Source organism: Centropristis striata, chromosome 18 (assembly GCF_030273125.1).
Source record: "Centropristis striata isolate RG_2023a ecotype Rhode Island chromosome 18, C.striata_1.0, whole genome shotgun sequence".
In the NCBI taxonomy this organism is placed as follows: Eukaryota; Metazoa; Chordata; class Actinopteri; order Perciformes; family Serranidae; genus Centropristis; species Centropristis striata.
In genome coordinates this window covers 32165805-32193578 of record NC_081534.1, presented here as the reverse complement: position 1 = coordinate 32193578, position 27774 = coordinate 32165805, and the positions used below count along the sequence as shown (strand labels likewise).

The following is a 27774-nucleotide window of genomic DNA, read 5'->3' as shown; positions in this document are numbered from 1 at the left end:
TAGTCCCCCAACTGCATGGAAGTGCAATACTTAATAATTTGGGAAGTAAAAAAGTCCTTTAACTTGCTTCGAAAGTTGATAATAACCTCATTGTTTGACATAACATACAAGATAAGATAAGAGATAAGATAAGATATGCAGCAGCTCAAGATACAGACACATAGATATAGAAGACAGCATAAGAATATAGAAAAATAAGACATATACATTCTATACACATTCTATACATACATTTTTGATATTTGGCATATATATATATATATATATATATATGCATTTTACAGATATTGCACATTGGAGAAATATATTTTAGCATGTTAAATAGGTCAAATAAGTTGTTGCATGTAGTGGTATGAACATAAATGCATAAATATATTTAAATACATTTACATTTAAATATATACATATAATCAATATTTACTTGTGAAGTGATTAATTCATTATTTGAAAAGTTGACAGAGTAATCTTGATGTAAAGATTGAAGTTGATGAAAGACTGAACTGGTAACGAATACTTCAGGATCTTAACTTTAAAATAAGGGTAATATAAAATTATAATAAGGTTTCAACAATGTTTGTCTGCAGAGGTGAAGTCAGTTTTTTCTTGTGGACTTTTTTTTTTTTTTACTTGAATTTCAATCAAGAAAAAAAACTTAGACTTAGAGGTTGGCATGCTATGACCAAGATGTTACTGGAATATTTTTTATTCTACAATCAGCTTTTGTTTCTTATCATGTGAAGTGAACAAAAAGAGAAACTGTTTTAGGCATTAGCAAATTAACAGGAAAACACCAAATGCAAATATTTGTCCTGCATGAGGTTTATCTAAATAAAACTGACTTTATTGTTTCATCTGTCTTTGTCAGGACGTCGAGTTCATCCGTGCTCACTACAACATCGAGAACTTCATCTATTTCAGCCATCACCGCTACGAGGAGCACGCTCAGATTCGCCACTTTGTCCTCCAACCCTCCTTCCAGCACTTCTCCAAACACTTGTTTAAGGAGGTCCTCCGGCTGGCGCACAAGTCCTGCCTGTTCCACAGACTCTACCCCTCCAAACACAGCCAGGAGGTGGGTGCACAGGGACCCTCAGGCCCTCACTGGCCCCTCACCACCGGGCCCCTTCCAGCCTCTGTGCATGTCTGCTCAGATACACATTGTCATTAGTGTAATGATCCTCAGTGCACACACTGCAAGAAATATCCTTCATGACGAGTCATTCAAACTCAAATCCAGTGATGAGATTATTTCTCTTACTGGTTCCAAAATAATAGAATTTTATTAAGGGAAAACTGTATTTTGTTATATATTTTTTATGCGTTGTAGGAAAACAAACATTTGTTTTCTGATTATTTTGTGTCCCAACATGATTCACACAGATCAGTTTCATATATTTTTCTGTAAATTCATGCTTCACAAAATCAGTATGCAGCTCTAAATAAGCAGATATATGATAAAAGAAATGATGCAGTGCAACAATAGTAAAGATTTCAGTTAGTAGTTTCATTAGTGCATTATTTTTCGTAGGTACAAGCCTCAGTCTACTCTTAAGTCCTATATTTTTTTTTGCAACCTTAAATGATTGAGATGTCAGAATGCAGTGTTTAGTATGCATGCATAGACTATAAATGTGCCGTCACACCTTGGCAATGGCCCCTCAATCTCTAAAATGTGCGTTAAATATTCTATATTAGTACAGGTCTTATTTTCTTGTTTATTTATACTACTTAGGCCTTGTTTTTGTAGTTTTAATGTGTTCCTGTTGCCAAAGCGCCACCTGCTGGCAGCAGGAGAAAATTAAGTTTTAGTATTATATAGAGTCATTTAGAAATTAATACAATTATGTTCATGAAACATCCAAAGCTGCTGCTGTTATTTATAATTCTATAATTTTAACTCAGTGCCTGATTTAAGTTTTTAAATTGTTTTTGGTTTTAAATCAGCAACATCAAGTGCCCTAAACGTGGGAAAACAACATATACGAATGCTCAAGCTGATTGGCTGCTCATTTGAAGGTGTCAGCTATGCATTAGTGAATGTGATTCAGATTCAGATGTTTTTTTTATTCTTGAACTAAAAAACATCTGAATCTGAATCATATAAGACATAAAGATGCAATGAGACTGGACATATCAGTTAGGAAAGCTGCTCTGTGATTGGTTGGACAAGCAACCGTTCATAGTTATGTGATTTCCCTTATGTTCATGAACGCGACATACACTTAACGGCTGAGAAGCCTGTCAGTCATTGTCGTTCCCATGACAACGGGTTGTTTTGCGGTGGGCGGGAACTGGGGGCCGAGCTAACGGTTGGTAAATTCATGACAATGACAGAAGTTGGTTAGCTTGTTTTGGTGTTAGCTAATAAAGCACCGTGAAACCAGCTGATGGTAGTGAATGTACTGAGGAACGGCACAATATATTTAAATATACCAACAATCACCTGCTATGCTAGTTTCACCTGCCGGTTGGCGTTATGGTCGCGTCGGTCTCCTTCTGAGAAGCTTCATCTTCATCTTCATCTTCATCTGGCTGTTTGTTTTTTTCTCCGACCTCTTCTGCTGAAGCTGCAGTGTCACCTGAAGCGTCTGTGGGTTCAGTGGCAGCTTCACAAAACACTGAAAAAGTGTCCGGCGTTGTTTTTATGTCATCTCGTTGTAGTTCACGCGCTGATTTTCTCCTTTGTGCCGAGAAAGCCCGCGAAATGAATTTGTAGCATCAACGGAAGCCTCAGAGGTCTAAACATCATGTAAAACACAGACTGGGTTGATTTAATGAAATAATCAACACGTGGAAACTGTCACAACATGATGGTGTTACTTATGCTCGCGAATCAAGTGGATATATGGAAATAATAATAATTTAGCGAGTATATAGAGCATGGGTCTCAAACTCTTTTTAAATAATTCTGTGTCTTTTTGGTAATTCTGTGTCTTTTTGGGTCTTTTTAAAAAAAAAAGTAATTTAGTTTTTTTTTTGTCATTTTGTGTCTTTTTTAAATAATTTTGATTCTTTTTTTGGTAATTCTGTGTCTTTTTTAAATAATTGTGTGTCTTTTTTGGTAATTTTGTGTCTTTTTAAAAATAATTTTGTGTCTTTTTTTTAAGTAATTTAGTGTTTTCTCAGTCATTTTGTGTCTTTTTCAATAATTGTGTGTGTTCTTTGGTAATTCTGTGTCTATTTGGTAATTATATATATATATATATATGAAAAAAACACCACTGGCTTGGATCCTACTACCCCAATTCCCGAGTCGGGATCCCGAGTTCAAGGGCCGTTATATTGCGCTTTTTCCAACTCGGAGGTCGGATCTTTCCGAGTTCCGAGTGCAATCGAACGCAGCATACGTTAGTAACCGCCGTCGCCGATATGGATTATATTCAACAGTACATATTATAAAGTCTGTTTTATTGGTAAACATATCCGCGGGATATTGTTGTAAACCAAAGCTCCGGTGAAAATAAGACTTAAAGTAGAGCGGTTCTCCGGGACAAAATGGCTAAAGCTAACTGCTATCTTTTTTTTTTTTTCTTTTTTAATAAACTTTATTAAGGCAGTTGGGTGGGGTGTAATACAAAAAAATACATCAGAACGTCGCCAGGGGGTTTCAATAAATCATAAAGAGGTTGTCATACAAAAATATTATAAAAATTACAAATATTCAGAGTTTTAGCAGCTTTCAAATTAGTAGAGTCTTTAATAGAATTAATATACTGCTTGGTTTCACTTATAAATATAGAAAAGAGGGGATTTTTTTTTGTGTATCGAGATTTATGTATGTGATATTTTGCCAATAGTATAATTAGATTTATCATGTAATATTGATTTTTTTTTGTGTATGGGAAGTCAGTGAAACCAAACAGTATATTTTCAAAACAAAGGGACAAATTAGGTTCAATTGAAAAAAAAAAAGGAAGTTACAAATATCTTTCCAGAACTTAGACGAAAAAGGGCAAGACCAAAATAAATGAAAAATACTTTCAGGGTGTCCTTCACAAAAAAAGCAATTCAAATCTAAATCTTTTTTAAAACGTTGAAGAAAAATTTTAGTGGGGTAGATTCTGTGAATTATTTTAAAAGAAATTTCTTTGATCGCTAATTGCTATCTTGTCAGGGGAGATGCTAGTTTTTGCTTCCGGTGTTACGGTTTAACTGGTAACCATGTTAACTGGTGACTTTCAGCCAAACGTGTCTGTGGTCTAAAACACACTCACACTTAACCTTTTTATGTTAGACTTTTATGAAGACGCCAGAGATAACGTTTGACTTCATAATAAAATAACTAGATAAAGAGAGAAGCCACGTATTCTCTCTTTGTTTTCAACTGCTGCCCTACATGTCACCTGATAAACCGGTCACCAGTTAAACCGTAACACCGGCCGGACAGGTGTGTGTTATTCGGGAGAGTAAGCGGTCAAGAACTGATTTTCAGGATCTCAGGTGACTTTCTGAGGATTAACAAACATGAGAGCAGCAGGACAACAAGGTAGACTTACCTCAACTTATGTCACAGTGACCCAAACTAACAGCACTTACAAACAGGTAATTAAACAGTTAGATAACAGCTAACTGAGGAGAACAGGTGTGTGTCCAGTGGGGTTATCACCTGTATTAAAGTGTTGGAAAGTAACTAAATCAGGGGTCTAAAACTCAAATTATCTGGGGGCCATTGGAGGCAGTATCAAAATGACCAAAAAAGACACAAAATTACTAAAAAGACACAAAAGGGGTGTCCCGGTGGCTCACACCGGTAGAGCGCTAACCATGTATGCCGTGTGCTGCGGCGGAGCCGGGTTCGAATCCGGCCTGAGCTCCCTTTGCCGCATGTCTTCCCCTCTATCACCCCCTTTCTATCTCTCACTATCAATAAAGCAACAAAATGCCAAAAAAACATAATCTTTTAAAAAGACACAAAATGACAAAAAAAGCCACATAATGACGGGAAAAAACACTGAATTACTTTAAAAAGACACATTACAAAAAATACACAATTACCAAAAAAGACACTAAATGACCCAAAAAAGACCCAAAAATGACCCAAAAAAGACACAAAATTACCAAGAAATACACAAAATTACCAAAAAAGACACAAAATTATGAAAAAAAGACACACAATTATTAAAACAAGACACAAAATTATTAAAAAAAGACACAATTATTAAAACAAGAAACAAAATTATTTTAAAAAGACTCAAAATTACCCAAAAAAGACACAAAATTACCAAAAAAAGTAATTAAGGGACCTTCCACACAACACGGTAAAGTGCCATTCATATAAAACTCACATTAAACTTTCATATCAAGGTGGGGGCCACAAAATATCGTCACGAGGGCTGTAATTGGCCCGCGGGCCGCGAGTTTGAGGCCTATGAACTAAATGCATTTACTCAAATACTATAAAAAACTATACTGAGCACAGTGGTGGGATGTAGCCAAGTACATTTACTCAAGTGCTGTACAAAAACCAACATTCTATAATTTGTTTGGACAAATATAATGATAACAACACAAATAGCTCACAAGAGTTTAATTTAAGAGCTGATATCTAGACATTTAACATGGTTTTCTTGATAATAACCAAAATCATCAAGAAAACCATGTTAAATGTCTAGATATCAGCTCTTGAATTAAACTCTTATCAGATATTCTTGTTGTTATCATTATATTTGTCCAAACAAATGTACCTTTAGTTGTACCAGGCATTAAAACGAACAAGAAATTGAAGAAAACAATTTGAATTCTGAATTTTTCTCCATAACTATATGTAAGGAAAGTGGAATAAGTAGTTTAATTCTCCTTCTTTTTCCTGTTTAAGTCCCTCAGAACACCAGAATTTCATCTGAGCGAAGAGAACAACTGTGCCATAGCTGCAGTCAGAAGGATTTGTTGGTGTAAATGTTTGAGGCGGATCATTTCTTGCAGCGTGCGGCCCTCGGCAGGCTGCGGTCCCCGGGGTCGGGGCAGCAGGTGCCGACGGTGCTGCCAGCTCCACCTCTCCACACCATAATTAGACATTTCCTCGACATGTAGAGGCCTCCACTTCCTCTGCTAATTACCTTCCACAAACAAGCACCAGATTGGGAGATGATGATGTGCAAATAGAATAATGGCAGAAGATAACCAGAGAATTATCTCTGTGCGGGCGGAGGGTGAAGCTGAGAGATGTCTTACAGCCGCTGGTGTAAACCTTGCATCATCTAACCCATGGGGCTCAAACTCGTGGCCCGTGGGCCAATTACAGCCCTCATGACGATATTTTGTGGCCCCCACCTTGATATGAAAGTTTAATGTGAGTTTTGTATGACTGGCACTTTACCGTGCTGTGTGTGGAAGGTCCCTTTAATTACTTTTTTGGTAATTTTGTGTATTTTTTTTTGTAATTTTGTCTTTTTCAAAATAATTTTGTGTCGTTTTTTTGTCATTTTGTGTCTTTTTTGGGTCATTTTTGTGTCGTTTTTGGTAATTCTGTGTATTTTTTTGTCATTTTGTATCTTTAAAGTAATTTAGTGTTTTTTCAGTCATTTTTCGTCGTTTTTTGTAACTTTGTGTCTTTTTTGGGGCATTTTGTGTCTTTTTTTTGTAATTTTGTGTCTTTTTTAAATAATTTTGTGTCTTGTTTTAATTATTGTGTGTCTTTTTTGGTAATTTTGTGTCTTTTTTAATAATTTTGTGTCTTGTTTTAATAATTTTGTGTCTTTTTTAAATGTTGTCTTTTTTAATAATTTTGTGTCTTTCAGTCATTTTGTGTCTTTTTTTTGTAATTTTGTGTCTTTTTTGTCATTCTGTGTCTTTTTTTGGTCATTTTATGTCTTTTTTTTGGTCATTTTGTGTCTTTTTTTGGTCATTTTGTGTCTTTTTTTAGTAATTTTGTGTCTTTTTTTGGTCATAATGATACTGCCCCCAGGTAATGAGAGTCTGAGACCCCTGCTCTAACCTCTTCACCTGAGCTCATTATCCCGTTTGTCTCCTTCTGTGACTCTGTTGAACCTCTGAGGAGGATTCTGTCGTTCTGAGCTCTCTGACTCTGTGCCCTCTGCTTCTGCACCCAGAATTCCTGCGTCCACCATCTGGATTTTGTCCTCAACTGTGCGGTCCCCGTCCGCCCGCGGCGCCAGATCATCTACCCGCTGGAGGAGCTTGGCACCAACGGGCCCTCCAGGCAGATCACAGAGGAGCAGGTGGGCTCAGCAGCAGCTGGCTGACAGGGAGCCAGAGGAGCTGACACAGGGACAGGCAGGGGGGTGTAGTGTGTCACCACTAGGGGGCGCTGTTTAGAAAGGCAACACAGGGTGCTGCACTTAAAGGTATGGAGGGGAAACTCCAGCACATACACACAGGCAGAAAACACACTATGATGGAATGAACTGGAAATGTTCTTTTCTGACACATTTTGAACTCATGAAGAGCTTTTTTCACACATTAAAAGTGACATTACACTTTTTTTTTTCTGAGTTCAAAAAAAGCAAAAATCTTGTGTAAAAATAGTCCAGTTTGCTAATTTTTAGGGCCCGAGCAGGCAACGACCTGCGAGGTCCCTATTGTATTTCGAATTATTATTATTATTTTTTTTTACATATATCTTTATTTCTTTACATATGACTACACAGATTTTTGTCTTTTTTAAGTCATTTAGTTTTTTTCTGTCATTTTGTGTCTTTTTTTTTGTAATTTTGTGTCTTTTTTTGTAATTTTGTCTTTTTTTGTAATTTTGTGTCGTTTTTGGTCATTTTGTGTCTTTTTTTCTGTAATTTTGTCTTTTTTTTTTGTAATTTTTTTATTTTTATTTTTAGTCTTTTTTTGTTCATTTTGTGTCTTTTCTAAGTAATTTTGTGTCTTTCTTTAGTTAAAGGTATGGAGGGGAAACTCCAGCACATACACACAGGCAGAAAACACACTATGATGGAATGAACTGGAAATGTTCTTTTCTGATACATTTTGAACTCATGAAGAACTTTTTTTTGCACATTAAAAGTGACATTACACTTTTTTTTCTGTGGTCAACAAAGCAAAAATCTTAAAAATAGTCCAGTTTGCCTATTTTATTTAAAATACATCTTTATTTCTTTACATATGACTACACAGATTTTATTCCCTACAGGTTCAACGGTGTCTTCAAATAATAATAATAATAATAATAATAATTTTATTTAGAATACATCTTTATTTCTTTACATGTGACTACACAGATTTTATTCCCTACAGGTTCAAGAGAGTCATAATAATAATAATAATAATAATAATAATAATAATAATAATTTTATTTGTATAGCACCTTCCAAACAAAGTGACAAGGTGCTTGACAATAAAACAAATGCAGTTAAGAACACATAAATAAAACAATTAAACCACTTATAAAACAATGTAAAAGAAGGTAAAAGGTCAATAAAAGGCAATACGATAAAAGTGAGTTTTAAGAAGAGAATTAAAAGATGACTCTGAGTCAGATCCCTTTTGCTCATATGTCAATATTTTGCCTGTCAAGTTGTCATAAATTGACTTTTTTATCCAGTTTTAAGCTGCGTTTTTATGATACATTTTTTTAGGTTTTGGTGGTTTTCTGATCTATATTCTAACCGGATGAAGGATTTTCAGTCTTAAGTGGAGAAACACAGATTTTAAATGCGAAACTGCTTTATTCTGTTTTTTTTTTACTGGTTGTTTGTTTTAGAGAGGAGGAGACTTGTAAATACCTGGTAAAAAAAAAACCTGGAGAAAATAAATGACAAATTGTGGGTTTAAACTACTGAAATCTTACATAATCTGAGGTGATTCTTCACATATTCACTGTGAAATATAGATAAAATAACATATGAGATAAGATGTGACTTTATTTATCCAGCAGTGGGGAAACTTAGTGGTCACAGCAGCTCATGACAGAATAACAGAATGAAGAATATAAAATATAAGACATATACATACATTATATACACCTTATATACATAAATTGCTTTACTTTACTATATAATGACATATATGAGGGATTTGGCATCATGAAAAACATGTTTTTTGGAAGACTTACAGAGTTCTGAAATTGGAGCCATGCACTCGTCCTTTGGCTTCACTTTCTTTCAGCTAAAGTACTTGATCAAGTTTTAACATAATGCTTTTAAGGTGCATATTTTACTGAATTTCTTTGTGCTTTCTTTGGTTCTTTAGTATGAATCTCTCCCTCAGGTCTAGCTTTCTATTTCCAGTCTGTTTTGCAAATTGGCTTTACTTTAGGAGCAACTTTGCTTTTTGGTTTTTCAACAAGTAATTTGGAAAAGAATCAAAGTAAAATAACGATCCCCCCCAGCTCTCCTTCTTGCCAGAGGCGTGTGTTCTGCTCTTAACTCTTAATAGGGCACTCATTGAAATACTTGCAAATTCCAAATTTCCACCCTAGAGAATATTGGAGGATATTACATACAGCCAGAATGTGTAAAAAAAACAACATACGGACCCGGGGGAGGGGGGTAATATTTTGAGAAATAAATTCACGAGATAAAAGTGGCAAATCTACAAGAAAAAAATGTGCATATTTATGAGATTTAAAGTGGTGAATCTGCGAGAAAAAAGTTGCTTTTCCCCCCACTTTTTTCTCGTAAATCTGCAACTTTTTTCGCACAGATTTGCCACTTTAAATATCTTAAATCTGCATTTTTTTTCTTGTAGATTTGCCGCTTTAATCTAGTAAATTTGCAACTTTTTTCTCGAAATATTACATTTTTCATTTTTACATTACATTATTATATTATTATTATCATACTGATTGGTCAGATGTCATGGTGTCACCATATGTGACGTAGTCTGATCTTTGCTGATTATCTGGAAGAAATCCATGTGGTTCTACGACCAAACAGAGAGACATGAGGACCCAGTTTACATATCCACTGAAGTTACCAAATATGCCGTATTTCCTCAAATAGTAGCCGGGGCTTCTATTAATAAAAAATCTCTTTGGGACCCGGCTAATAATGGGGGCAGGCTATTATTTGAAGGAGGCTTTTATTAAGAAAAGAAAATCGGAGCAGCTCTGACCGGCACTTTTTAGAGTGTTTTACACAGCGCATTGTAGCCAACCACTGTTACCGTCAAATGATGTTTCCTGAATGGTGTTCTCCGTAGCATCACCTCCTGGTTGGAGTTAGGATTTCAGTTTAAGGTTAGGCCTTGTAGAGAGAACTGTTTGGGGTTCAGGTAAACTTGGGCTCATGTTAACAACTTAAAGGACGACTGGTTGGGGTCAGGGATAAGTTTAAAAAAAAAATAATTTTGTGTCTTTCTTTGGTAATTTTGTGTCTTTTTTTTTGTGATTTTGTGTCTTTTTTTGGTAATTTTGTGTCTTTTTTGGCCATTTTGTGTCTTTTTTTGGTAATTTTGTGTCTTTTTTGGCCATTTTGTGTTTTTTCAGTAATTTTGTGTCCTTTTTTTGCCATTTTGTGTCTTTTTTTGGTCATTTTGTGTCCTTTTGTGTCTTTTTTTTGGCCATTTTGTGTTTTTTAAGTAATTTTGTGTTGGAGTTAGGATTTCAGTTTAAGGTTAGGCCTTGTAGAGAGAACTGTTTGGGGTTAAGGTAAACTTGGGCTCATGTTAACAACTTAAAGGAGGACTGGTTGGGGTCAGGGGTCAGGTTGGTGCAGGTTAAGGTAAGGGGGACACATATCGACGGGTTTTTACACCCGGTTACTAAATGAGGCCGGTCATTAATAGGGGCCCGGCTTTAAATTGAGGAAATACGGTAGTTCTTCGCCCGATAAAGGGTTAAATCCTCCCGGTGTGGCTGCTCCTAACGTGGCTGTGATTTATTTTAACGTCCAAATATTTACCACATGTCCAGCAGCTCTCTGCAGCCCCGAGGCGTCACCGTGTACACTCACATGTTCATTTCACTCCATCAACCCCCCCCCCCCCTCCTCCCTCCTCCCCCCTCCCTCGCCACGGTAACGCAGCAGTCATGATTTCCAGGCCAGCGTGCAGCAGATAAGAGCTTTCTCCTCGGAGCTAGCTGCGTCTCCCTGCCTGCTGATGTGGGCCTCGGGATGATTAATCAAATTTAAAGCACCTGTTCCCTCTCTGTCAATACAGGATCATGTTACAGCGGCCAGGCTCATTGTGTGGAGGGAAGGTGAGGCTTCTCCAGCCTGATAAGAGCTGCTGCACCTGCTCCACCACACATGATGCAGATGAGACGCAGCTTTGTTCATCTCATTACCTCATACGCTTAATTCCTGCACTATTCACATGGACGCATGTCGGCAAATAGCACACGCAGCGTTTTAACATATAAAGTGGTGCTCCGTTTCAATTACTGTCAGAACGCAGCATCTACACGACACAAAGCTCCGAAATGATCGTTTATCTGATTCTTTTATCTGGTTTTGGAAATATTAAATGCTCTAATGGATGACTTCTATAGCAGATAATAACAATAAGCAACATGTCCCTATAGATATAGATCTATCTATAGATATAGATCTCCATCTCTGCCGCTGTTTGGTACCCTGTGGTTCAGTCTTACAGCTGTTGTAGTAAGAAAAATAAAATAAGTTGATGAATTCATCTAAAATTGATCCAGAATCCTAAACTTTACAGTTAAAACGTATGAAAAGAAGTTTTACACCCTGAAGTTGGGATGCTGTTAAAAACGGAAACTTTTGTTTTTTGTGACAAATTCTGATGCATTCTATCAGTTGGAAGATGAGATAAATTGACTTTTTACCCAGTTTTCAAGCATTTTTATGATACATTTTCTAGATCTTGGTGGTTTTCTGATCTGTATTTAAGCTGTATGAAGGATTTTAAGTCTTAAGAAACACAGATTTTTAGTGTGAAACTGGAACAGAAACTGGTTTATTCCGTTTTGGAAATATTAAATGCTCTAATGGATGACTTCTATAGCAGATAATAACAATAAGCAACATGTCCCTATAGATATATATCTCCATCTCTGCTGCTGTTTGGTACCCACTGGTTCAGTCTTACAGCTGTAGTAGTAAGAAAAATAAAACAAGTGGCCACAGTTGATGAATTCATCTATAATTGATCCAGAATCCTAAACTTTACAGTTAAAACGTATGAAAAGAAGCTGAGTTTTACAGCCTGAAGTTGGGATGCTGTTTTAAAACGGAAATAAAAACAGAATGCATCAGAATTTGTGAACAAAAAAACAAAAGTTTATCAGTTGGAAGATGAGATAAATTGACTTTTTATCCAGTTTTAAGCTCAATTTTTTAGATCTTGGTGGTTTTCTGATCTGTATTTAAACTGTATGAAGGATTTTAAGTTTTAAATGGAGAAACACAGATTTTTAATGTGAAACAGGAACAGAAACTGCTTTATTCCCTTTTTTACTGGTTTTAATCTATGAAGAACCTTGTCTTTGTACTGTTTTCAATTGAATGGAGGTTGAAAATGTCATTGAATTTTATTTTTACTACGTTTTTTACAGTTTTCAAGCATTTTTATGATCCATTTTCTAGATCTTGGTGGTTTTCTGATCTGTATTTAAGCTGTATGAAGGATTTTAAGTCTTAAGAAACACAGATTTTTAGCGTGAAACTGAAACTGAAACTGGTTTATTCCGTTTTGTAAATATTAAATGCTCTAATGGATGACTTCTATAGCAGATAATAACAATAAGCAACATGTCCCTATAGATATAGATCTCCATCTCTGCTGCTGTTTGGTACCCACTGGTTCTTTTCCACTTTCTGCTGTAGGAGAAGCAGATTCAGATGTTTCCACTGTTGCATTTAGGAACAAAACAAGTGGCTACAGTTGATGAATTCATCTAAAATTGATCCAGAATCCTAAACTTTACAGATAAAACGTATAAAAAGAAAGCTGAGTTTTACACCCTGAAGTTGGGATGCTGTTTTAAAACGACAATAAAAACAGAATGCATCAGAATTTGGGGGTGTATGTAGTAAAAAAACAAAAGTTTATCAGTTGGAAGATGAGATAAATTTACTTTTTATCCAGATCTTGGTGGTTTTCTGATCTGTATTTAAACCGTATGAAGGATTTTTAGTCTTAAGTGGAGAAACACAGATTTTTAAGCGTGAAACTGAAACTGCTTTATTCCATTTTTTACTGGTTTTAATCTATGAAGAATCTTGTCTTTGTACTGTTTTCAATTGAATGGAGGTTGAAAATTTCATTGAATTTTATTTTTACTACGTTTTTTACAGCATCCTAACTTTTTGGAGATTGGGGTTTTGCCAAAATGCTTCATGGATCCTGGAAGTTTTATCCATAATTGTATAGTTTTTGATGTCGTTGTTTTATCTTTTGTGCTGACAAATGAACCAGAAGAGTTTAACTTCCCTGTGTTCCCAAAATATCTCCAATATCGCAACTCTAACAAAGCTACTTGGTTTCTCATCAGGAAACCAATTAAAAAAAAATTATATTCCAAAAATAAAAAAATATTATATTCCAAAAATATCTCTAGAATTCAACTTGTCTTTGTAAGTGACTTTAACTTGATAATGGTGGGAAAAAAATAATCAAACGTACTAAAAAAGAAGAATAAACTATGCATGTAAAACTAGGTAACGTACGCTCTAGATTTGCTGCTTTTGTTTTATTGCTACATTTAAAATATATATTCCTTATTTTTCTGTTGTGGTCACACATATATTTACCATATAAAATAACCACAGGCTCTTTTATTTCCTGCTAATCAAACCCAACAACACCTCTCAGTATGCGACAGATGTCGTGCACACATGCCCTCCTGGAAATTATTTGAATATTACACAAAGGTTAATTTCACCCTCGGGTTTCCCCCTTTTTTCTGCTGGATGCTGTTTTCATCCAACAAGGTGCATTGTGGGGCCAATCTGCCTAATTACAGATGATGAAGGAGCCATTAGCTGCCTCGCGCTGCAGCGACCAGAGACACTCGGGGTGGTGGAGGAATTGGTAAATTAGAACGCTGTGTTCTGCTAATTCCTCTGGGACTCTTTTGTAATTATTGTGGAAAAGTGTTCCTTAACTGTCAGGTCACACGGTTGAACTTTGTGTTTCCATCTCATTACAGTCTGACGCTGCTGTCACGGCAACTCGCAGGTTTTTACAACTGTTTATTAAAAAGAGCAACAAAAAAAAAACATTTAGCTTGAAAGTTCCACACATATTTCCCAGTGTAATCTGTGTTGATGGTGCAAATTTACTCTGCATTTTTTATTTTTAGGGCCAGAGCACTAAAAAAGTGAGGACCCTGTTGAAATTGGTTCGTTTATTTCATTGGTCTCACAAAAGGGGCGTGGCAAAATGACCTACTAGCGCCCCCTTAAAATTGAGACCCACACACAGGTTTTTCGTAGAGCAGGGGAACTCAAATTACCTGGGGGCCGCTGGAGGCAGTATCAAAATGACCAAATAAAGACACAAAATGATTAAAAAAAACAACACAAAATGACCAAAAAAGACACAAAATGACCAAAAAAGACACAAAATGACACAAAAAAGACACAAAATTACCAAAAAAGACACAAAATTACCAAAAGAATACACAAAATTACTAAAAAAAGACACAAAATTACCCAAAAAAAGTAATTAAAGGGACCTTCCACACACAACACGGTAAAGTGCCATTCATATAAAACTCACATTAAACTTTCATATCAAGGTGGGGGCCACAAAATATTATCACGAGGGCCACAATTGGCGAGTTTGAGACCCATGTCGTAGAGACACAATATTTGGTAGATACATGTATCTTGGAAAGACGCACCAAAAAGTCTCAAGAAGCCATACCCAAAAATGAACAGGAAGGCGGCCATCTTGGATCGAAAATGGCGTTTTAGACGTTTTTCGCCATTTCCACGCTGCATACTTTAACAAACTCCTCCTACAGATTTTAATCTGATCCACTTCAGACTTCGTCAGTACCATCATAAGGCCTTTGGGATCAAAAGTTATTAAAAGCTTTAGAAACCGTCACACTATGGGGGCGTGGCATGGCGGCAAAATATGGCGTTTTTTTCATAAAACACGAGACTGTACAACTTGACCATACATTGTCCAATCTGGCTCAAACTTATCATGCATGATGATGGTCCATCACTGAACAGTTCCACATAACAATATTTCATAAAGTCTGCTTTGACCACGCCCCCTTTCATGACTATTGAACCGATCACAACGATATCTAGACATTTTCCATGGTTTTCTTGATTATGATTTTTGTTATTACCAAGAAAACCATGGAAAATGTCTAGATATCAGCTCTTAAATTAAACTGTTAGGACATATTTTTGTTCTTATCATTATATTTGTCCAAACAAATGTATCTTTAGTTGTACCAGGCATTAAAATTAACAAATGCAATGAAGAAAACGAGGGTGGTCTAATAATTTTATCCATGACTGTAGATGGACATACTTTTCAGAAGGCAACATTTCCATATTAAACATACTTTTTAAAATTGGTCTTTTGTAATATTCAAATGTTTTGAGACACTGAATTTTAGGTCTTTATTAAATGTAAGCCATAATCATTATAATTAGAAGAAATTAAATAAATTTAAGACATTAAATGTTTAATTCTGTGTGTAATGGATCTATATAATGTGTTATTTCCACTTTTTGAATGGAATTACTGACACAAATGAACGTTTCTATGATTGAGATGCACCTGTAATGTCCAGAATCTGAATTTGCCACCACCTGTAAAAAAAAAAAAAAGCTTGTTAATATTCAGTAAGTTTCATTCGTCACACATTTCTAAAAGATTTTGCACAGACTTGTCACTAATACTGTTTTTTTGCACTTCACTTGCTCTTCAACAGGAAGATTAAGTGCCTTGATAAAAAGCTGGTTTCTACTTTATCTTGTGATGTTTAAATGGGGAAATTGGACACATTATAATGTAATGCTTTTAGTGGGTTAATAATTAAGGGTGCATGCCTTTTGATAAAATATTTAATTTTCAGGAAATGGCACCAGATTTTTCCACTCAGGTATAAAAAAAATCAGAGCGACTGACTGACTGGTCTTCTGTTTGTTTGTCTCAGGCTCCGTTTGCTCTCAGCCTCATCAGCAGGAAGCTAACCATGGAGCCAAAGGTCACCATTAACGCCAGGATTGTGGTGGTGGGGGCGTCGGACACCGGCTTATCTTTCCTCGAGGTGCTTTGTTTCTGGTGAGTCTGATCATTTTCCCTCCCAGATGTATAGGAGACTGTATATATACGGGTCCTTTCTGAATTAATGGCAGCAGTAACAAACAACGTCTCAATTCTCCCTCTGTAACCACCACCGGATTAACCTTTTAAAAGGGGCCCTGGGGCAAAAAATTTGCTGTCAGGCCCCTATTAACCCCACACAGACACACACACACACACACACACACACACACACACCTCACCATCTGTGCATCATGTATGCACCCTGCCACCTCCCAACATCCCTCTGAGAACAGCACACACAGTAGTCGACTCATGCCAGCTTCATTATTTGCCCCAACTCACACGTTCTCTACTGCTACACTGGGATAAAACTCCCTCGTCCCAAAGTTTTCTTTGTTTTACGTTAGTTTAAGGATCCAACTCCTCATATACAGTCATGGAAAATTGATTAGACCACCCTCGTTTTCTTCAATTTCTTGTTCATTTTAATGCCTGGTTCAACTAAAGGTTCATTTGTTTGGACAAATATAATGATAACAACAACAATAGTTCATAAGAGTTTAATTTAAGAGCTGATATCTAGACATCTAACATGGTTTTATTGATAATAACCAAAATAATTTTTTTAGAAAACAATGTTAAATGTCTAGATATCAGCTCGTAAATTAAACTCTTATGAGCTATTTTTGTTGTTACCATTATATTTGTCAATACAAATGTACATTTGAATGGTACTTATATACAGGGTTCGTACAGGTGCTTGTAAATGCCTGAAATTCTTACTGTATTTCTCTTGCAATCTGACTATAGAAAACCGCATTTTCAATGGAAAAAACTATATAAAGTGAACAGCCTATAGCTTATAATCTGAAATGAAGACTGCTCCGCCTGAGTCTTCTTGTTCCTGAGATGTTTCTTGTTGCTCTACCCTGTATCTTCTTACTGAAGGGAGTTTTTCTAATTCCTAGTGGATGTGAGGGCTCCTGAAGTATTTGTGGGTCTTTCCTCCTAGTTTGGGTCATGTTTAGTTCCACCGGCTGCCGGTTGATGATTTTTGTGAACTTCCTTTTGTTCCTAGCCCCTAGATTCCCATACCAGTATGTTTTATGAGATTAGCAAACTACTTTTAGTTGTTAAAAGTGTAATACCATTGCTGGTGGTATGGTTAAGTGAAATTACCCCTTTTAGTATCAAAGTACTCATCTAAAACATGCCATTTACAACCATTGAAAGGTCCTGGAAAAGCTTGAAAATGGACCTGGAAAGTCCTTGAAAAGTGCTTGAATTTGACCACTGAAAAGTGTACCAACCCTGTATATCACGTTTTTACCTAAAGTGGTTTACTCTACAGACTGCGCTCATTCACCCATTCACACACACATTCATACTGGTGGCAGAGGCTACCCTAAACGGTGCCACCTGCCACCATTGGGAATTCATTCACACACCAATGAACGCAGCATCAGGAGCAATTTGGGGTTCAGTATCTTGCTCAAGGATACTTCGACATGTTGGCTGCCATGGTCAGGGATCGAGCCACCAACCATCCGATCAATGGGCAACCGCTCTACCAACCGAGCCACAGCCGCCCCCACCCACCTTTAGTTGTAGCAGGATTAAAATGAACGAGAAACTGAAGAAAACACATGCTGATATTTTTGTCCATGACTGTATCTTCTTCCCCTGTGACAAAGATTTGGAAATAGTCCTCAAGAAATGCACTGTTTCCCTCTTTTTGTTTGATAAAAACTTGATGATAGATGATAGATGAAATTATAGTCTTTTAAAACAATGAAAGTATAAACATTTTACCCTATTTTAGTCATAAAGATTTGTGCCTTCAGTAGGAGCCAACAGGCTCGGAGCTGAGAGAAACAGACACTTTTTGTGTCTATTTTTTGGATAGAAGAAGAAAGAAAAGATTGACACATTGGTAGAGAGCAGGTTTTCCAGCTACCCATACAGTACACAAGGCTACATCCCTTTGAATATGTAGTCGACTTTTCTTCCAGTATTTTATATATTGATCCAGTTGTGGTTTTAAAGAAAAGGTCATTTTGACTGTACTGCGATCCATATTGTGATCTTGTTGTCCTTTGTTGGCGGGTTTGCCTGCAGCTTCTTGCAACCTCTTTGGTTTTCTCGCTTGCAGACAAAAATATTTCATACATATATTCATCCTGGGACGTCTGTTTGTCTGTGATTCTTCCCAGGTATAAAGTGACAAAAGAGCAATTAACTTCTATCCCAAATATATTCCTTATTTCCTTGGCGATCTCTTGCCAATATGAATGGATTAGAAGTAAGCCCTAAGATAAATATAATAGCCTGCTATTGATTTACCAAACTGCCCCCAACAGCTGAGAACCCAGCTCAATGAACCTCAGTTTTAGAGTCAGTTGTCTCCAACTACTGTTCCCTCTCCTGTTTCTGTTTGACCTGGATTGGTTGGTCTGGGAAAAACACCAGTAACACTGGATCTTTTATTTAGAAATAAACAGCATCTATAAAAGGTGTGAATCAGCATATCGGCCCCACGATCCGATTTTATCCCGATACTCGAGTCATACAATATTATTGCGATTTAAGTCAAATGGTGAATATTGTGATAAAAATGCAACATGTACAAATAAACAGAACCACAGGTTAAATATTTATAATAAAAAACAGTTGTGCAAAAAGAAACTGCAACTATGATGACAAGCTTCAGATACTCGATACTTTTGAAAATGAGTATTGTATCTGGATACAACGTTTTAGTATCGATACTTTTGACAACCCTACCAAATATAACATTTTAAAATTCAAAGCGAGGTGATAAAATGTTTCTTTAAGATATCAAATATCAAAGGAATAAAAGCTACAGTGCAGTAAAGGCAGTAGCAAACAGCAAAGTCTTCATTTAAGAGTTGAGAGTTGCAGCAGACCTGCAGTTTTCTGTTTGTTCCAGATATGTGGAGCATAAAAACACTTTAATCTCTAGTGTCTCTAAACACAGATGAGTAGTAAGGTTACAATAAACTAGGGTTGTCACGATACTAAGATTTTCAACTCGATACCGATACTCAGGAAAATATTCGATACTCGATACCATTTTCGATACCACAAGGATAAAAACAAAGACCCCAAAATTTAACAGAAATATTTTTATTAACAAGAAGAATGCAACATGTAAAAATGAACAGAACCACAGGTTAAATATTTATAATAAAAAACAGTTGTACAAAAAGAAACTCCAACTATGATAACAAGCTTCAGATACTCAATACTTTTGAAAATGAGTATCATATCCGGATACAACGTTTTAGTATCGATACTTTTTTGATAATCGACACTTTTGACAACCTTACATTCAAGTATAACATTTTTAAATTCAAAGCGAGCTGATAAAATATTTTTTAAGATATCAAATATCAAAGGAATAAAAGCTACGGTGCAGTAAAGGCAGTAGCAAACAGCAAAGTCCTGATTTAAGAGTTGAGAGTTGCAGCAGACCTGCAGTTTTCTGTTTGTTCCAGATATGTGGAGCATAAAAACACTTTAATCTCTAGTGTCTCTAAACACAGATGAGTAGTAAGGTAATAATAGTATTGACATGATCGTGTTTATCACAGATTGTGATGTAAAGAAATACTGTGAACCCACAGAGAGCCGCCCCTCACCAAGCTTCTCTTTTATTCCTTTATCGTCTTTTATTCCAGGAATCCAATCTCTGGAAATGTCACTTGACTCCGGGTCGGACGTCTTGCATGTTTGCCTTTTCGTCCTCGCTTTGTGAGATTAACTGCTCCGGCAGATAATAAGAAGCGCAGGGCTGCTGATTCAGAACCGGCCGATAGCTGCCAGGCAACCGGCCGCCCTTGTTTTTTTTGTGCGAGGGAGCGAGCGAGCGAGATCTCCCGGCTCTCGGGTTGTGGCGAGGCTGGCACGCCGCTGGTGCCTGGGCGGGCGGGCGCGCGCAGCTGTCTGAGGCCTGGCATTCAGCAGGGCCAGCACTGGGCCCCTTTAATTAGCCACTCCACTGTTTCCCCCCCTGTCAGGGATCTGCTGCAGCGATCTGTGTTTGCTGTCACTAATGAGTTGACTAATGAGGCAGTTAGTGTCCGAGGGACTAATGGTGAGGCGGCGACGCATTGAGAGGGTGAATGATGGGTCAGTTTCGGCTCCTGGGGCCCCCCTTATCAGCCCTGCCCAAACCTCCGTCCCCCTGCACCCCCCCCTACCCCACCCCGACACAGCTTCCCATGTGCTCATTGAAAGCAGCCCAGCAGCACCAGCACCACCCCCCTGACTTCATTACTGGCTGGGACGGGGTCAGACAGATAAAGAGCTCTGCGGCGGCGGCTCGGCCCGGTCAGGCTGCCGGGTTACCGCGGCCGTCTGTCACCGCCTGATAACAGAGCAAATCCAGGGCTTCTGATTCACTCACATCCAGACACCAATAATGGGCCTTAATGCCTCACTGCGGAGCATAAATCCACCTTCTGGCACAGATTAACAAGGAAAGTTTGACTGCACTCATTGTCTGATGGCTGATTACTGTTATTATCATTATTATTTGCATGTTCTCGTCAGAATCAAAGGTCAAACCTCTAATGACGCTAAGCTTTGAAATGATAGTCGAGGCTTCTTTACTTCCATCTGTTACCTCTGGTTTGGATTTTTGTTTTTTATAAATGCTTGTGAGGGCTGGGCGATATGGACCGAAAGTCATATCCTGATATATTTAGGCTGAATATCCATATACGATATATATCCTGATATTTAATATACAAATATAATGGTAACAACAAAAATAGCTCATAAGAATTTAATTTAAGAGCTATTATCTAGACATTTTCCATGGTTTTCTTGATAATAACCAAAATCATTATCAATAAGACCAAACCAACCAAATGTCTAGATATTAGCTCTCTTTTGTCCAAACAAATGTACGTCTAGTTGTACCAGCCATTAAAATGAACATGAAATTAGAGAAAACAAGGGTGGTCTAATCATTTTTTCCATGACTTTATATATATTTTGCATGCACAACCACCAGATTCACTCTTGTTCTGGAACTGGTTTTGCCTGCACCTCAATAAATATTTTCTGTGGGTTTTTTTGCACTGTTTTTCCACTATTTTCACAGCTTTTTTTTCTTGGATAAGTGCTTATAATCTGGGATTTGGTCACTCCTTTTTTATGCAGTCTAAACACTATCTGAATTCTCTACATGCAGTGCTTAAAAGAGTGAAAAAGGCAAACAAGGCAAAATGACAAGACAAAATAATCTTCAGTTTAGTTGCATGATTTTGGAGTATTATTTCTTGATGTTTACTCCACTAAGCAATTGATCAACGAAGACAATAATCCTTTGTTGTAGCCTCAATGTAAAACTGAGAGAACTCTTAAAGTTTAGGATGTATTCCTATAAACACTTGTGCTCTTTTTCCCCTTAACAACTGAAAGTCAAATATAACATGTCACAAATAGTTTTATTGAAACCGCTTATTTAAGTGAAAATAAATACTGTATAACAACAGGAGTACACTTTTTTTTTTAAACATTTCAAAAGAACTAAATATGATAAACCCTAGTAAGGGCAGAATTTATATATAAAATACATTTTTTAAAACTATATCGATATACGTGATATGGTGTAATTCCATATCACATTTAAAAATATATCAATATATTTTTTATATCGCCCAGCCCTAATGCTTGTTTTGCTGCTCTCAGGAAGTGAGTACTATGATTTTAATCATTTTAGTTACTTATCAAGCCAAAATACCAAAAATGAAGCTCTTAAATGTGAAAATGTCCTGCTTTTCTCTGTTTCTTTGTCAATTTTAATGGAATATATTTGGATTTTAGATGGTTGGTCAGTCAAAACAAACAGTTAAAGGCTTTGAGAAATTGGCATTTTTCACTTTTTTCTGCATTTCATAGCCTGAATAATGAATCAATCAATAAAATAATCAACAGGTTGATCACTTTAGTGCAAAATTACAATGACTGTGCTACACTCAACAAAAAAATATGGATACAATCTTTTATTATGACATATGCGATATCAATTTACTGTGTTAGGAATGCAGTAAGATAAATACATGACCAATAAAGATACTTCATAATATTGATAAGGCAAAAAAAAAACCTGTGAATCCAATATTTATTCATTTTATTTTGGTTTTATTTGATAGAGATGATGCAGTGTATCATACAGTCATGGAAAAAATGATTAGACCACCCTTGTTTTCTTCAGTTTCTTGTACATTTTAATGCCTGGTACATTTGTTTGGACAAATATAATGATAACAACAAAAAATAGCTCATAAGAGTTCAAATTAAGAGCTGATATCTAGACATTTAACATGATTTTTTTGATAATAACCAAAATCATTATTAAGAAAACCATGGAAAATGGCTGGTCTAATGATTTTTTCCATGACTGTAGTTCCAATACAAAAGCCTGATGTTATGTTTAGAGAATTAATAATTAGTGCTAAATCTCAACTGTTGCCCCTAGTTGGGCTTTTACACAATATAATTAAAATACACAGCCTGCAGAATTATAAAACTACATTATAAATCACTATAAAGTAGGCATTGATTTGTAAAGTTGTCCTGATACAACCAGAGATGTTGGGTTTTCCAAATCTCTGCAGGTTGAGATACCTGTACAGTATTTATCTCCAGTCGTACTACTTCTGAGTAAAATAACACAGCAGCCTGTATCCAGCGAGTTCAGCAGCGTGTTGTGGTGTCTGCTGCTGTAGATCTGTGCCGGTGGGCGGTAATTTAGCAGGAAGCCGAGATAAGAAGAGAGCAGGAGGTGATCAGAGGCGGCGGTGTGATAAGGCCCAACACTGCCAGCTACACACTCTGCCATTCAGTGGATGAAGGAGCTGGAGCTGCTCTTATCTGCTGTGTAATGTCCTGTAGGCCGCCACAAAAGAAGTCATTTGCATCACAAGAGAAGCTGTATACTGTGGACAGTAAAACACACAAGAGGGAGCGGGGCAGCTGAGGGTTTCCAGGATGCTCGGGAACCACAAAGAGAGACTAGAGAACCTTTACTGAGAATTTATTTATTTATATTCATCAGGATTTGGAAATAGGTGTCTCTGAGCTAGAGCTGCACAATTATGGTAATGACAAAAATGATAATCACGATTATTCTTCATGTTAGGGAAAACATCTGTATTTTTATTGCACTACTGTTAAACAAACAATAGGAACAGTTTTTAGTGTGCGGTGCTTGTTGTAAACAAACAGAAATCGCTAAGTGAACACCTCCTGCAGCAGCAGCACATACACTCTGCTACAGAGCTAACTGTTAGCCTGTTAGCACATACACACTGTACTGCTACAGAGCTAACTGTTAGCCTGTCAGCACATACACACTGTACGGCTACATAGTCAACTGTTAGCCTGTTAGCACATACACACTGTACTACTACAGAGCTAACTGTTAGCCTGTTAGCAGATACACACTGTACTACTACAGAGCTAACTGTTAGCACATACACACTGTACTGCTACAGAGCTAACTGTTAGCCTGTTAGCACATACACACTGTACTGCTACAGAGTTTACTGTTAGCCTGTTAGCACATACACACTGTACTACTACAGAGCTAACTGTTAGCCTGTTAGCACATACACTCTGTACTGCTACAGAGCTACCTGTTAGCCTGTTAGCAATTTGCAGACTGGACGCTAAGAGGTTAAACATCCCCTCCGGCTCTGCAGCTGGGAGAGACTGCTGCAGGAGGACTGTGCCGCTTCGACTCGTTCTTACTCTTCTTAACGAGCCTCTGGCCCCGCAGCTCGTTAAGAAGAAAAAAAAACTAAATTACTTAAAAAAGACACAAAATGACCAAAAAAGACACAAAATTATAAAACACACAAAAATATTAAAACAGACACAAAATGACCCAAAAATAAACAAAATGACCCAAAAAAGACACAGAATTACCCAAAAAAGACTCAAAATGACCCAAAAAAGACACAAATGACACAAAAAAGACACAAAATGACCAAAAAAAGACAGAATTACCAAAAAAGACACAGAATTACCAAAAAAAGACAAAATTACAAAAAAAGACACAAAATGACCAAAAAAGACACAAAATTATTGTAAAAAAAGACACAAAATCACCAAAAAAAAGTAATTAAAGGGACCTTCCACACACAACACGGTAAAGTGCCATTCATATAAAACTCACATTAAACTTTCATATCAAGGTTGGGGCCACAAAATATTGTCACGGCCCCCGTGGGCCGCGAGTTTAAGACCCATGCATTAAGGTAAACATCTGAGCTCCTTTTATTTATCACAATATGAGCAGCAGCAGCAAATATTTAAAGAGTGCAAGGGCCAAACTTTCTTTGCTGATACATATCTTTGTGTTGATGTGCAGCTCAGAGCTCAGACAGAGAGTCGTGCTTTATGTTCTGTGTTTTGCTCTTGACATAGCTGACATTAGTCAGACTGGCTGACAAATGTAGTTTTTGCCGATATTAAAGTTGTCCTTCACCAGAAAACCAGAAAACCTTCACTGTTGTTTGTTTCTCGTAGCCCTCATCTGAGGTTCAACAACCTCACCCTGGTGTCAACACACGGCCTCCCCGGAGCGTACGCCCACCAGGACGTCGGATTCCTGTCCACAAGGTCAGTGGATCCATTGAAAAACCTATTATATGTCTCTCAACATGCCATGAGAACTTGAGGAAACATTCAACTTTCGCTTTATGTGCAACTGAACTCAACGTGTCAGTCAAAGCTGCGTTACTCCAGAGGTTTCTTCTCTTTCTGCAGTCATGCATACAGCAGCAGAGACCTGTCCCAGCTGCCTCTGCACTCCTGCATCACCGTGGTAACAGGGAAGATGGTGGGCATCAACAGGAAGTCCAAACACCTCCGAGTGTCTGGAGGCAGGAAGGTTCCCTACGATCACCTCGTCCTCTGCACAGGCCTGCAGTACCAGGTCAGACACAAAGACACACACAAAAACACTAAACATTTTTTTTACAAAAAACACATAAAAAAACACATCAAAACACACAAAAAACACATCAAAACACATCAAAACACACAAAAAAACACATCAAAACACACAAAAAAACACATCAAAACACACAAAAACACACCAAACACATTAAACTTTTTTTTTTTACAAAAAACACACAAAAAAGCACATAAAAAACACACAAAAAGCACATTAAAAAACACACAAAAAAACACATAAAAACACACAAAAACACACCAAACACATTAAACATTTTTTTTTACAAAAAACACACAAAAAACACACAAAAAAGCACAAAAAAAACACACAAAAACACACCAAACACATAAAAACGCACAAAGAAATTACAAAGAACACAGATAAAAACACAGAAATTAGAAGAAACACAAAAAAAAACAGTAAATATATATATATATATCTACTTCCATGAGGAATTGGTGCAAAGATGGGGAGCTATTTAACTCTCTGGAGTCATCTAAAGCACGGTCGCATGACTTCTTCATGATGTCATGACAAAAAAACAAAGCAGCGTTGAGCCCTGCTGTCACCTTCCCTCTAAAGTTCTGGTTTTAAACTCCATGCCAGTTTTTGTTTGGTGATGATAGGCCAGGTAAAAGATATTTAGTATAAAAATATGCTATAGAACTAGATGTTATCCTCATTTTACCTCTTATATGTTATATTTGCAACCTGTGTTCACATTTGTAACATGTGAGGTTAAGAAAACATAATTTTCTAAATCTGATTTTATGATTTTTTTTGGTTTATCTTGGGTTCAAACTGTTGATTCAGTAAGTCAAAGTGAAGAAATCAGGTCACATAGGTGAGATTGTGCTGAACACAATGATACAAACGCCGCATGGTAAAAAAAATATTTATTGGTATATATAGACAGAATGACTCCAAAAGGTTAAAAATTGAATTGCACTACAGTATGTGCTATTTAAAAAGCGTGAGAACTCCGTTTAGATTAAATAGATGTGAGTCCTCAGTGTGTATCATGTGTTCTTTAGGTGCCCTGTCCTCCTGGCGTGGATCTGTCCGTCACAAACAGCCAGCTGCAGACTGAGTCCAGATCCTCCAGGTCCTCCAGGTCCTCGGGGCCCGGCCCCTCCAACCTCTTCACCCTCAACGACCTCCACGACTGCGTGGCTGCTCGCCGATGGATCGCTGCCAACTTTGTGGAGCTGGAGGGTAAGTGAACACACACACACACACACACACACACACACACACACACAGAACCCAAAATGAATGTGTAGTAGTGTGTCATTACTCAGCCAGTCAGCGCTGAAGCACCCCGGTATAATTAGCAGCTAATTAGCTGCAGAGAAATCTTTCATCTGGGTGAATCAGGTCGGCCTCTTCCATCCATTTTCCATTATCGTATCACTCTCTGAGAGCCGGGCCGCTCAGAGCACGGGGAAAAAACACACTGTGTCATTAAGCAGAATTAATCTGCTCTCTGAAGGAATTGTGCAGTGATCTAGAGTGAGGCTTTTATATGGACTAATTAGTTGATCCCAGTCATAAAGGAAAACCATTAATAAATGCAAATTGCCATGGCAGACTCCTGCAGATACCATGTTTATTTCCATATTTTAATCACTGAAACAACCAAAAGAAACAGACTGAATGCAAATTTTAGCATTAGACCAAAGCCTCAGCACTATAGCTTTACAGAATATTATTCTTATTGACAACGAATCCCATAAAATACTAACAGTGTATACCAATACTGCTGCACTATTTAGTGTGTGAGAAAAAAGTTTATGGTAAGTCAAACGCAGAATGCCAAAAATATTCTGACCCCAAAGTTCAAGAAACAGTGTTATGATGAAGTAGCATTATTGTTTGCACCAGTACATTCGTTATAAGGAAAGCTGCAGGATGCACTAAAAATATAAATAAAAAACGTGATTTTGTATGCAGCCTAAAGCAGGGGTCTCAAACTCAAATTACCTGGGGGGCCGCTGGAGGCAGTATCAAAATGACCAAAAAAAGACACAAAATTACCAAAAAAGACACAAAATGACAGAAAAAAAACAAAATTATTTAAAAAAGACACAAAATTACTCAAAAAAAGACACAAAATTACCTAAAAACAGACACAGAATTACCAAAAAAAGACACAAAATTACTAAAAAAAGACACAAAATGACAGAAAAAAACTAAATTACTTATAAAAGACACAAAATCCCCCAAAAAGACACGTAATTACTTAAGAAAAAGGCACAAAATTACAAAGAAAGACACAAAATGACAGAAAAAACTAAATTACTTAAAAAAGAAACAAAAAAGGTTTGTTGTGGTACGAAGCCTTTATTGTGGTGGTTTGTGCTGACCACAGACCAGTCTACCTCAGGAACATGATAAACACTTTTTTAACAGTTTGACCAGATTTTTTTTGAGTTAAATTGAGTTTGATTGGCTGCTCCGTGAGTCTAATGTTGAAGTGTCCTTATTGCAGAACACTGAACCTCAAGCAGCTCCGGCTCTGTTGCCCTTGGTGCATAAATGTCTGAGTGAGTGAATAAGAGAAAAATGATTGAAGCTCTTTGTGCTGTAATGTAGAAAGGCCCTATATAAACGCAGCATATTTACAATGTAGCGATAAAATGAGCAGTGGAAATGTAGATTTG

At 37.0% G+C, this 27774-nt stretch overlaps 1 protein-coding gene across 1 annotated transcript in view; it reads left to right on the top strand.

Moving 5' to 3' along the window:
- cfap61 (cilia and flagella associated protein 61) overlaps positions 1–27774 on the top strand; it is a 65863-nt gene that overhangs the window by 23034 nt on the left and 15055 nt on the right. The window contains 6 exon segments of the mRNA XM_059356788.1: positions 866–1072; positions 7050–7178; positions 16004–16131; positions 24682–24774; positions 24922–25090; positions 26146–26326. Of these exon segments, the coding sequence (XP_059212771.1) occupies positions 866–1072; positions 7050–7178; positions 16004–16131; positions 24682–24774; positions 24922–25090; positions 26146–26326 (907 nt within the window).